This window comes from Ursus americanus, chromosome 2 (assembly GCF_024610735.1).
Source record: "Ursus americanus isolate L20-20 chromosome 2, mUrsAme1.1.p, whole genome shotgun sequence".
Taxonomy (NCBI): domain Eukaryota; kingdom Metazoa; phylum Chordata; class Mammalia; order Carnivora; family Ursidae; genus Ursus; species Ursus americanus.
The window spans coordinates 45,180,328-45,192,463 of NC_142128.1; the positions used below are offsets into that span (position 1 = coordinate 45,180,328).

The 12,136-nt window shown below is 59.5% G+C and overlaps 1 protein-coding gene across 1 annotated transcript; it reads left to right on the forward strand.

The window, feature by feature from the left end:
• The first annotated feature begins 2,487 nt into the window (after positions 1-2,487).
• On the forward strand, positions 2,488-11,900 carry PEA15 (proliferation and apoptosis adaptor protein 15). Its single transcript, XM_045783968.2, has 4 exons — positions 2,488-2,646; positions 8,283-8,456; positions 9,583-9,738; positions 9,893-11,900. Exons 2-4 carry the CDS (start codon positions 8,285-8,287, stop codon positions 9,955-9,957), a joined length of 393 nt encoding a protein of 130 aa, XP_045639924.1. The 5' UTR covers positions 2,488-2,646; positions 8,283-8,284; the 3' UTR covers positions 9,958-11,900.
• The last annotated feature ends 236 nt before the right edge of the window (positions 11,901-12,136 follow it).

Genomic DNA, 12,136 nt, shown 5'->3' on the forward strand with positions numbered 1-12,136 from the left:
AGCCTGAACCCAAACAACACTTTCTTGGTGAGGCCTTGCCAGAGGCGGCCTGGGGCAGTGCCCACCTCTGGGGTCACACTGCACCCTGTCCCCTCCGTGCCAGCACTCCTCGGCTACCCTCCAACTGCACGTAGCTGCACGTCTGTCTTCCCCACGGGACTGCGGGCCCCTCGAAGGCAGGAGCCCAGGCTTCTCCTCTGTGCCCCCAGTGCCACACAAGGCTGCCCCCAACAAATGTCCGTTAACAGAAGGAACACATGAACAGAAAGGGTCAGAAGCGAGAGGCCACAGTGGGCTCCGATGGCTTCAAGAAGTGAGCACTTTCTAGGCCTTCAATGAAGAATGGGGTTCGACAGGGCAAAGGAGACAGGGAAGGAACATTGCAGTCAGTGGAGAGCATCGAAAGCACTGGCAGAATGTCGGTGTCATATTGGGGGTGTTGAAGAGATGAGAGGGACAAGAAGAGACCCTCAAGTGGCGGCCATGAGGATGGGGGGCATCACGGGGTGTGGAGGAGTTTGAATTTAATCCTGGGAGCCAGGAGGAAGGGGAAAACTTAAATGTGGCAGTGATGAGGGGGATGGGTGGGGGGAGGGGAGATGGAGATGTCAGGTGCGGTGGCGACGGGGTGGGCGGTGGGGGGGAGGAGGCGTCTCTCACAGTCAGAGGCCATCAGAAGTTGGGAGAGCATGGCCCAGAGTGGTGGCCATGCGATGGAGAGGACATGTAGAGTTTTGTATATCAGGGCCTCCACCCCGACCCCGGACCTGGGCTGCCAAGGCTCCCGGCAGGAAGGGCCTGCATTCTCCCCAGCACAGCCCAGGCTCCCAGGTCAGGGAGTCGGACGTCGTCGTGTGGGAGAGCCAAGGAACTGACTGAGTCCGGAACTCACAGATGGGACGGTTGTCATGGGTCGGGTATGAAGGTGCTGCTGAGAGATGAGGGGACTGCTAGATGCAGGAGACCTGAGGTGACACAGGTGTCACCCTCCAGAGACAAACCCAGGAAGTGCTCCCAGAGGAGGCAGAAGAGCATAGAGCAGAAACCTTGTGTTCACCCAACTTGTGACCATTTCATACTTGGTCCTATACGTGGGTAGGCCCAGGGCTCATACAGTGCTAACGGGAGGCTGACAGTCTAGCCTCAGTCGGCAGAAGGCCCCAGACTAAACAGTCGTCCCTAGGTTTCCAACACCCACCTGTGCCAGTCCTTAGACACTTAGGATTTCCAAGCCTCCGAAGAACCCTGTCAGATGGGCACCCGCATCCCCATCTCACCGGGGGACACTGAGAGTCAGAGGCACACTCTGCCCAAGAAAGGGGCAGAGCGGTGGGAAGCCCAGGTCCCCTGCGCCTGCTGCCTGGGGACGACCTGAACCTGTCACTCTGCAGAAGTCACTCTGTTTCTCTGAGTCTCACAGATGGGCCAGTGCCATGGCTTTTGGTCCCACAGCACAGAGCAAATGAGACAGATACAAAAGCAGAGTGTGAGGTGGTCTTGCTCCCAGTGGGTGGTGATGGGAGAGGTCGGTGCAGAGCAAGGAGAAGCAGGGGGAGCCTGAGCCTCTTTCTGTGCAGTGTAGACCAGAAGGGAGGGGCTCACCTGAGGCTTCCTGGCGGGGTGTCTGCCAGGCCAGAACTGAGGTGAGGCCAGAGCATTCCTGGCGGCCACACAGGATGGGGGTCGGACCTCTTCCCAGGGCCAGACCCTGCCAGAGTGGAAGCAAGAGCTGTCGGGCGGGAGATGGGGTGCAGACACATACTTCCCCACTTCTTCCTTCCCTCTTTCAGTCTGGCTGAGAATCTGGGGGAGGAAAGTCCCTGGGGTGGAGAGGAAGTGAGAGCTGCCATGCTGGGCCTGGGCAGAGAGGCAGAGCGAGGAGACAGAGCTAAGTGCGGCTTTGCAAGATGTCTATATTTGCATGCTGAGCTCACTGCTGCTCTTTTCCTCCCCAGAAAATAAAATTACATCATGGTGGGGGGAAGGCAGGAGGGCGGTATATTTGGGAAAGGTGAGAGGAACACAACGGGCATCACCCCGAGGAGAGAGAGGAGATCTGGGCTCCAGGTCAAGGGAAGGAGGCCCCGCGTTGCTTTCCGCCTGCATCCCTCCCTCCACCCCCGCCCTCCCATGTGCATAAGTCCGAGCGGCCCTTCGGTCCTTAGCTCCCGGTGCCCCGACCCAGAGGGGGAGGAAAGAGGTTTTTCCCAGCACAAGTCTGCCAGCTAAGAGGATCAGAGGCCCAAGGCCCTCCAAAGGCCTGAGCCCTCACTCCCTCTGTGCTCCCCAGGGTCCCTGCCGCGGGGGTCACCGAAAGGTGGCCGGGGCAGGAGGGTGTCGCACTGGGAGAGACACGAAAGCCCAGAGCGGGGTCCCGCAGTCCGGGGACGCGGGCAGCGGCCCTCCGCAGCCCACCCGCTAGCCTTCCAGAACCCCCGCCCCCCGCCCCGCCCCCCGCAGCCCCGCCCCCGGGGCTGACGTCACCGGCCGGCCGGGCGGGGCGCGCGCGGGGCTCGGGCTCGGGCTCGGCGGGCGGAAGCGGCGGCGGCGGCGGCAGGAGCGGCGGGAGCCGAGGAGGAGGCTCCGGACGCTGCCCCAGGAACCGGGACGCCGGAGAGCCGCGCCCTGAGCGCTCAGCCCGAGGCGGTGAGAGGCGGGCCGGGGGGCAGGCGAGCCGGGGCCAGAGGGGGCGTCCGCGGACCGGGGTGCGGGGCCCGGCCCGGGGCCTCGGCGGGAGCCCGCTTCCCGCGCGGCCGGCTCGGCCAGGCCCCCCCACCCCCCGCCGCGGCCCGCGGGCCCGCACGGGGATCGGCGGCGGCGGGCGCGGGGCCGGGGGCCGGGGGCCGGGGGCGGAGAGAAGGAGCCGGCGTAAAAGCCCCGATTAATTTCATACACGCCGTGTCAGAACTGACAGGGACACACACACCTACAAGAGACACGCCAGCACACACGGTGACACACACCCATGTGACTCTTACACACATCGCTTCGCACACAGCAAATCACAACCGTCCCCGCACTACACATCCCCCTCCCCCACTGCCTCCATGTGCCTCCTGGAGGAACATCTGTCCGCAGGACAGCTGAGTGGGGGCCCTGTCCCCGCCGCCACCCTGATTGTCCGGGCAGATTCTCCCAGCGCTGGGCTTCTGGGCGCCCCTCTGGCAAACCGAGGAGAGAGAGGGGAGGAAATCCTTTTCTCCCTCCAGGACAGGGAGCCGGGATCCGGAGTGAGGGAGCCTGCCCCGTGCTCTAAAGCTGGCGGAGTGGGGGGGTCAGGGGCTGCTGGTGGCCTCTCTCGCTGCATCCACCTAGGGCCTCGGGTGCTGGGAGTGGCTGGTTTCTGCGCCCCAGAGTGGCCAAAGGACGGACGGAGGAGGGGGTGGGAGAAAAGGAGAGGGAGAAAAAGAATGAGTATGAGTCAGCCAAGGATGGAGCCCAAGTCGGCGAGAGAGAGAATGAGGGGAATGTGTGCGAGGGACAGGGACACAGTCGGGGACGGGAGGGGAGGAAGCAACACCGAGCTGGTCAGAGGAGTGGGAAGAGGGCTGGGGGCTGGGCTACACAGGCTCAGAGAGCGGCCAGGGTGAAAGCACGCTGGGGTGAGACCGCGGGGAGTTGGGGAAACATGCTGAATACGTGGGTTTTGTTTCCCAATGAGTCTGGTCCCCAGGCTGTCCGAGTGATTAGCTTTAATTGTTCTTCCCTTTGTGGCTAAACACTCCGTCGGGGAATTCGCCAGAGATGCCCTAGGCTGCCCGCTGCCCTGGTTGCCTACTTCCTCACTTCCCAGACACCTGTGCCCATCCTGTGTGCGTGTCCTGTCATGCATGAAGAGGGCCGCGGAGTCCCATCCTGCCAGGCCACCCCCTTTCATACAGACCCTCACGCACCACCGACCAGCTCAGGCCCCTCCCCACCGAAGTGGTGATCCCTTTACAGCAGGGAAGCTCACTCCTTCCTAATCTAACAGTAGCCCTGAGTGTGCAGATGGGGACACTGAGTCACATGCCCCAGAAGCCCTCTGTATGCAGGACTAACCACCAAGTGAGACAGGATGAAAGCCCACCGAAGGGAAAGGAGAAAGAGAAATTGGAGGGAGGAGATTGGTGAGGGGGAGAGATGAGAAGGAAACAAACAGGAGTAGGAGAGGCCCCACCAGCTGAGTGGCGAGCCCCCAGGCCGGCCCCCTCACCAACAGGCAGTGCTCTCTGCCCGGCCTGACCCAGTGCCAGGGATCTCCCGATGCCCCCACCTTGGGTCCCTCTTTCTCCTCTTACACTAAGGGCAGAAGGCTTAGCACCACCTCTGTGCCCAGGGCTAAGCCATCTTGCTTCTTGGACTGAGCTGAACGTTTTGAGGCCCAGGTATCCTGCCTCCCCTCATTTCCAGGCTGGCTGAGTTTTAGAGCCCCCTTCCTTTGTTACAGAATGAAGACACTCCCTGCCCCCCCCCCAAGCTCAATGGAAGCTAAGAGAGGAAGTCAGCTGAGTGTGATATTAAGGGAATAATTAAGGATGAACTAGAGGACTGCTTGAACTTGCGGCCCAGATAGAATTTAAAATGGGCACCCTGTGCTCTCCCCACCCACTCCTCTGCCTCTCCTTGATCACCGCGCCACCTCCGAACCCAGGCAGCATGACCCCTCCTGCCGGGGCTGGGGCTTCCAGGTCCCTGCACCTGCGTGGGATGGCCCTCCCCTCAGCCACAAGTAGCCACCGCAGAGGGGAGGGAGGGAGGGGGGCAGTGGCCCCTAACCCTCAGGCTTTCTTCGCAAGTTGACTGGGGACGTGGAAGCAAACGCTGGGGAGAGGGGATGGTCCCGAAGTATATCGTCAGAATGCACAGCAGGTCTGTGGCACGGCCTGCACAGGTGGCTGTCCCGTTCAGCTAGGTGTCTCAGGGCCCCCAGGCCTGCTCCTTCCTCCTGCAGTGCCCTTGGACCACTCACCTGTCTTGCTCCCAGCTCCTACCCCCAGAGACCAGTCTATGAGATCCTGACCTCCTGCCCCTCTTCCCCAGCACCCTCCGTTGGTTCCACCTTTGTCAGGGCTCCACCTGGGGCCAGCTTGGAAGGAGAGGGAGGAAGGAAGGAAGGAAGGAAGGAAGGTGTGAGGAAGCAGTGAGCAGAGCACAGAATGATCTGGGAGGGAAGGGGACTGACTTCCTGGCAGCCTCAGCTCCGGTCCCCGGTTCCTGCCCTGGTATCCTGTCCCAAGAATGGCCTCCGCCCAGGCTGCCTGGTGTTCCCTGGGCAGCCTCCGCACTGCTCCAGAGATCAGGGAGACTTTTCTGGGCTAGGATGGGAGGGGACTCCTCCGGAGGCCCTAAGGAATTCTGAGTCTCAGGGAGGAAAGGTACAGGGAGGGTGAAGGAGCCAAGCTCCGCTACAGCCATGCCACCCCAGGGACGATGATTGATCAGTGAGACTCGAGAGCCACGGCAGGAGATTCCACTTCCTTGTACCCCCCAAAATTCCCCAAGGGACCGGCCTTGCCCCTGCAGCCACACCCAGGCCTGGGCGGCAGGGTCTCTCTGGGAGTGAGCAACCAGGCTGCCTACACCCCCCCCCCCCCCCCCGCCTGCTTCTCAGGGGGCCTTACTCCACTGCTTCTGTCCCTTCTTACTCACTCCGCACACCCCTCCCATCCAGTGGTGTCATTGTCCTGACCGGTGGGGGGGGTGGGCACCCAGAACTGAGGTTGCCATGGTAACCGCAGAGTTCCCCGGGCCCTCCCCCCAGGATCTCATTTGCAGCCTCCTTCCCTTTCCCAGCCCCAGCCCTCCCTCTGTTCTGCAGGGTCTCCTCACCCTTCCCCTTTTCTCTGGATGTGAGCCTGTGATTATAGACCTTGCACATGCTCTCGCCGCTTCAGACACACACACACACACACAGGGCACGTACTCGCACCACCACATGTCCAGCGCTGGCACGTACACATCCATGCCCGGAACGTGCAGACACCCCCACGACACCCACCACTGCCTCCTCCCCGCACCTGTGCCCACGCCCAGGGCCAGCATCCGTGCGCACAGCCCTGGCGCCCCACTCCGCATTCCCGCCCCCGGTCCTCCTGGGGGCCTCCTTGTGTCTGCTTCACGCTCTTAGAAAGCTCCTACCCACCGCCCCCCAGCCTTTGTGGGTGGCTCACTCACACACATTAATCCCTTCCCCCCACCTCCCCTGGAAGTCTGTGTTTTAGATTCAGAGCCCTAAACCTTAACTCCTTCCAGGAGACACACACACACACACACACACACACACACACACACACACACACACACACACAGAGTTTCCTTCCCCAGGATCTAGTTACAATCTCTTCTTCCACGTGAAAACAGGACAGAATGATCCTAAATGCTGTCCCATTTTCCAGCTGAGGGCTTGGTACCAGGGTCTCCTCCCAGGGGCAAGGTCTTCTTGGGGGCACCCTGCTACCCCTTCCTTTTAAGCTCTCCCCACCCCCCCAGTAATTCCACATGTCTGGACCCCCTCCCCATCACCCCCCTTCCTGTCCCAGGATTATCAGTGGGGTGGGGGGCTGGGCTCCAGAGCCACGGCTGTGACCTAGATTTCAAGGCAGAGACGGTTCCTGGTGCTGACAGTCCGAGAGCATTGTTCCTGGCCCAGCCTGGCAGGGCCACCGCTGGGCCCTTCTGTCTGCTTGCACCTGGGTGTGCAAGTGAGCGTGCCTGGGAGTGCCTGCTTCTTGTGGGGGTCCTGCTGGCCCTGCTGCCCAGCTCATTGTGTGTGTGTCACGGTGCCTGCCACCAAGGGAGGCTTGTTTGTTCTGGCCCAAGCAGGGGCTGGGAATGGGGACTTCTGGGTCCACGCCTCTTATGATGCCATGCTTCTCTGCCTCAGTTTCTCTGCGTCTAGACCAGATGCCCCCTGCTCTCTGCTGCATTCCCAGCCCATTGTTGGGGTGATTTGTGGGCAGTCTCAGTCAAGTACAAGGTCATCTAGCTCCTTGCCCCAGCCCTTGGTCTAGCCACAGAGTTTATGATATAATTTACTTTTTAAAATGCTTCATTTTTCTGAGTATAAAAGAAATATTTCCTCATTGTGGGGGGGGGAGCCCCTTTGAAACTTACCACTAGAGCTTCACATTTTGTCTCATCCAGAAAGTTCATTCTAAGGTCTGACCTTCCTTCTTCCTGTCTCAGACACACTTTCCGCCTAGGGAGTGCAAGGGTCTTGAATGTTCTCTCCCTTCCCACCTGAAGATCTCCGTGAAAGAGGGATGGGCTGAAGGCCTATGAGACCCAGCCTTGCCCAGCCCCCTGTGGGAGGCCATCCTGAAGGTAGCGCCAGCCAGGGGGTGACGGAAGCAGGAGCAGCAGCCCCTTTCCTGCCACTCTCCCATAGCTGCATCTAAAACCCCTTCCCCTGCCACCCAGCCAGCCTGGGAACCGGGCAGGGGGCCAGAGCCGGCCGCTTGGTATTCTTGGGCGCGGGGGCCGCGGGCGCAGCACAAAGGCTAGGACAGGGGGCTGTGTGGAGGCCCGGCGGCAATCAAGGGAGAAACTGGGCTCCACAAAGGGGGGGGGGGCTCATTGCTTCCCCCTCCCCACCCACCCCAGCCCTAAGGACTGAATACAGGGGGGCATGGAGGGGCCAGGGGACCATTAGACCAAGCACCTAGGCATCCATCCAAAATGAGTCATTAGTGAGGTGGTGGGGAGTTGGAAGTGAGGGTCCCCTTTGCTTCTGGGGAAGAATGGAAGCTAGAACACATGAGCTCCAACCATCCAATCCCCTCCAGCCCCTTCTTCTGAGCTTCTCACTGCCACAGCCAGCCAGCCTCTCCCTGATAGTTGTTTTGGAGTGTTTTTTCTTTCTTTCCTTTTTTTTTTTTTTTTTTTTTTGACAGGGGGAGGGGTTGCAGGTGGGTGGGGCGATTCGGGGGGGGGGGGCCTTGGAGGCAGCGGGTGAGAAAGTCTGGAGCAGGTTGCTATGGTAACCGCCTCCTCAGTCAGGGGAGCTGTTGCCAGGGTTACTGTTGGGGGGATGAGGAAAAAAGATGGGGGTAAGGAGGTGTGACTTGTCATTCTAGGCTGTAGCCTGGCCCTTAGCTCCTCGGTTTCTTCCTGTCTACTCCCACCGCCCTCAGGCCTTCCTTTTCCCCCTCCAGCCCAGCCCTCCCCGGCCTCCCTATCGGCCTGTGCCCCGCCTTAACACCCCCCCCCCAACAGAGTGGAGGTGCTAGTGGGAGGTGCCAGTGAGTAAACCCTACCGGCCCCTCCAGCTCAGCCTGTCCCTTTGTTCCTCCCAACCCCAGTCATGGCCGAGTACGGGACCCTCCTCCAGGACCTGACCAACAACATCACCCTTGAAGATCTGGAACAGCTCAAGTCGGCCTGCAAGGAGGACATCCCCAGCGAGAAGAGCGAGGAGATCACTACTGGCAGTGCCTGGTTCAGCTTCCTAGAGAGCCACAACAAGCTGGACAAAGGTGGGTGACGGGGGTCCTCAGTCCATTCAGCAAAGAGAAGCAAGCTCAGGACTGCCCAGGCCAAGCACGCTCCTCTCTGACAGGCAGGACAGGAGATGCTGAGAGTGGGGACTCCGGGCCAGTGGTCCTCACAGCCTTCACGGTGCTGGTAAGAAACGCACTGTTCAGATAGTCCGGCGTTTGCAGCAGATACGTCATAGAGATCATCGGATATGTTATAGGGCAGGAAAATACAAGTTAAAAGTGGTTGAAGTAAAACCACAAGTTCTAACATTTTCATCTCCATTTTTAGAGACCGCTGCTCTGGGAAGGGCTTGGGGCGGGCAGTTGGTATATTAAGATGGCCCTGAAAGGCAAGTGGATTTCTAAGGCAGGGTCCAAAGGAGGGCGTGCTTGGCAAAGGACTAGCACACAGGCAGGAGCGTCCGGTGTGTCTGGAAGAGGAAGGGGTCCTGCTTAGCTTGGCTGGGGCCTAAGTCAGTTTAGAAGTGGCTGGAAAGGTAAGGCTGTGCTGTGGAGGGCCTTGAGGGACGGGGTAGTGGGTTGGCGGGCTGAGCCACCTGAGGGCCCTGGGGGGGGGAGCGGGGAGGGAGACTGAGGTGGACGGAGGCGCCTCAGTAGTCAGAGGGGCGGAGCCAGGGAGGAAGGACTGAGGGTGTCCAGTCTCTTAGAACTGGCCCAGCCATGGAGCACATCCTTCCAGCTACCTGTGCCTTGTCCAGAGATCCCACCCTCTAGTCCCACATGCGCCAGCAGGAGATTCTTTCTGATGCCGACTGGGAGAAAGAGTGGAAGGGAATCAGGGTGGGTGTAAGGTATCAGGAAGGCCAATTCATTTTCCTGTTCTCCCCTCCCTATCACGTGGGACCTGCTGTTTAGCCTGAATCCCTCCTTCTCAATCTGTAATTTTGAACCTTCACTGACCGATCCCCTGCTCTTCCTGGGAACAGTGCTCTGTTTTGCCGGTGCCATAGCTTTCCGGTCCTGCTCAGTAGCTCCTCCTCTTCCAGTGCCCCTCCCATAACCAAAGTGAGCAGCTCTGCCTTGGTTCCAGAAGCCCGGTCCGGTAGGGCAGGGGAAGCCGGCCTCTACAGCCTGGCTGACCCCGTCTCCCCGCTTCCTGCAGACAACCTCTCCTACATCGAGCACATCTTTGAGATCTCCCGCCGCCCTGACCTGCTGACCATGGTGGTGGACTACAGAACCCGTGTTCTGAAGATCTCGGAGGAGGATGAGCTGGACACCAAGCTAACCCGCATCCCCAGTGCCAAGAAGTACAAAGGTAGGAGCCCGTGCCTTTACCATGCACCTCTGCCCCGCTCCCCCCATGGGCGATCCCTGGGAGTGCTTGGATTTGGGGCGAGTGGAAGCTGACGTGGTGGGCCTGCTGTCTCCCACGACTTCCGTCCCTGGACACATCCCTCTTTGCCCCCCAGACATTATCCGGCAGCCCTCTGAGGAAGAGATCATCAAATTGGCTCCGCCACCGAAGAAAGCCTGAGCGAGGGGGAGGAGAGGAGGAAGGTTGGACCTTCAGTGGACCACTCCCTTCCCCCAGCCTCCAGGGGAGGGACAAGGGCAACCCCCCCAGTCTACCCACTTACTAACCTGGTCCTAACCCCCTTACTGTGCGCGTGTGTGTGCGTGTGCGCACGCTCTGGCTGTCTGTCTGTATGTCTAGCTCATCTAGTTCCTCCTCCTTGTGAGGGGATGGGGGTCGGGCTTGGGGGGGGGGGCTTTGTTTCCCCACTTGAGGGGGAGGTGGGGGCTGTTTCTATGCAAATAGAAATGGGCACATTCCTCCTACTGCCCTTTCCTCTGTGGCTGAAGTGTGGGAGCAGAAAGGACCTGTCTTTCCCTACACTGAGGAGCCGAGCTGGAGGTGAAGCATGGGGCGAGGTGGCTGCAACCAGTGAAAAGCAGTGGAGGGAAGGTGGTCACCCAACCCCAGCTGGAAGGGGCAAAGAAAAGCCAGAGTTCCATGTCTGTACCCAGTGCCGGATCAGCTGAGGGATCTCTTCTAGATGTTCCTCGGGTTGGAGGTTCTGGGCCCCAGCAGGTCCCTGTTTGCTCCCCTCCCATGGGCCTAGGATGGGTATGAGCCAGGGAGCCAATGAGAGAGGACCACAGGATCCTTTCGCAGCCCCGAAGTACAAACTTCACGGAACCCCCAGCACTAGATACAACCCCCTGCCCCCAGGAGCCCATGCTGGGAGCAGGCCCACTGCACCAGACATGGGGATGTGGGCAGAGAGGGGCCCCCTTTGCCACTCCTTTATTCCTCTTCAGACTGTTGCACACGCGGACCCCAAACCTAGGGAGGTTGAGGAATGAGCTCCTTAGGTCTTAACTCCAACCCTGCCCCACCCACAGGGTCCCAGCGTGGTTACTACAGGTGACCGTCCCTCTCTGGGGTCTAGAACACCCCAGCAGGAAAGACAGGAGGAAGCTAATTACAGCCTTTTCCTTTGCACTGACCCCCAGTTCAGTCCGGGAGGGGACTTGCTAGCCCGTCTCCCTCGATATCCTGGCGTGTTGGGCTCGTGAATGCCTCCTAGCCAAATCACTAGACCCCAGCCTCCTTCCTGTGCCAAGATGCTCTCCCCACCCTGACCGTGCTAACTGTGTGTACATATATATCTACATATATGTATATTAAACCCGCACTGCCATGTCTGCCCTTTCTTGTGGTGTCTAGCATTAACTTATTGTCTAGGCCAGGGCGGGGGTGGGAGGGGAACGCCACGGCGAAGGGAGTGCCAGTCAAGTTGCTACATAGTCAAAGTGAAAAAACTTTTTTTTTTTTTGACTTTAAATTCACACGCCATCTCAAGAGACTATTTAGAGAAAGTTGAAGTTCAGAGCTTTTAAGATGTGGGAGCAAAACTCAAGTGGGAAGGGAGGGCTGGCTGCTGGAAGAGGGAAGAAGCCAGACTGGCCGGAGAGCGGCTTCTACTCCCCGCCCGGCCCGGCCCCGCCGTCCCCTCTGGCCACTGCTGCGGACACCTGCCTTAACACGTACACCTGGAGTACTCCACAGTTCTGCCTTAAAGGACCTCCCCATGTTTGCCCGGCCCTGTCTGGCTTCTCCCTCAAGGACAGAGAGTTACCTGTAGAATTGGGAGGGGGGGACCTGAGCATGAACTGTCCTTCCAGTCAGGATTATGTGATGTGAGAGTGTGTGTGTGAGAGAGAGAGAGAGAGAGAGAAGGAAGGAAGGAATAGGAGCCTTCTCTGAAGAGAGGAGAGGGTGAGATGGGAGAAGGGAGACAGGGTCATTTTCAGCAGAGTCTAGTAGTATCTCTGTAAGGCAAAAATCATCTAAAAAGACTAACCTGCCCTCCTGCCCCTGTACGGCTGTGAGATTGTCCCTACCCTCTGCTCCTCTGTCTGCAGTGTGCACGGCCTTGTTCTAACCCTGGAATAAAGGTGATTGTACTGTTATCTGCTTCATTCTACAACTTCTGTGAAGGATTTTGGAGCCTTTGACTGGAAGGGAGGGGGAATAATACTTACCCCCAAATCCCTCATCGCAGCCTAGAACAGAGGCCAGGAAAACACCCCTAATGGGTTTTCTCACCTCCCCGATCCCCTGAGGAGCCCTGAGCTGTGAGGCCTACTCCACGTACAGCAGTCTCCCAGCTAGAGCCCGAGCCTGAAAACATGGCTACCCCAGGCCA

What these genes read in the sequence shown, in the direction of transcription:
- PEA15 (XM_045783968.2), top strand. Translation starts at nt 8,285, where the DNA reads ATGGCCGAGTACGGGACCCTCCTCCAGGACCTGACCAACAACATCACC. An exon ending in CCACAACAAGCTGGACAAAG is followed by an intron (nt 8,457 to 9,582) that starts GTGGGTGACGGG and finishes CGCTTCCTGCAG; the next exon opens with ACAACCTCTCCTACATCGAG. An exon ending in CAGTGCCAAGAAGTACAAAG is followed by an intron (nt 9,739 to 9,892) that starts GTAGGAGCCCGT and finishes TTTGCCCCCCAG; the next exon opens with ACATTATCCGGCAGCCCTCT.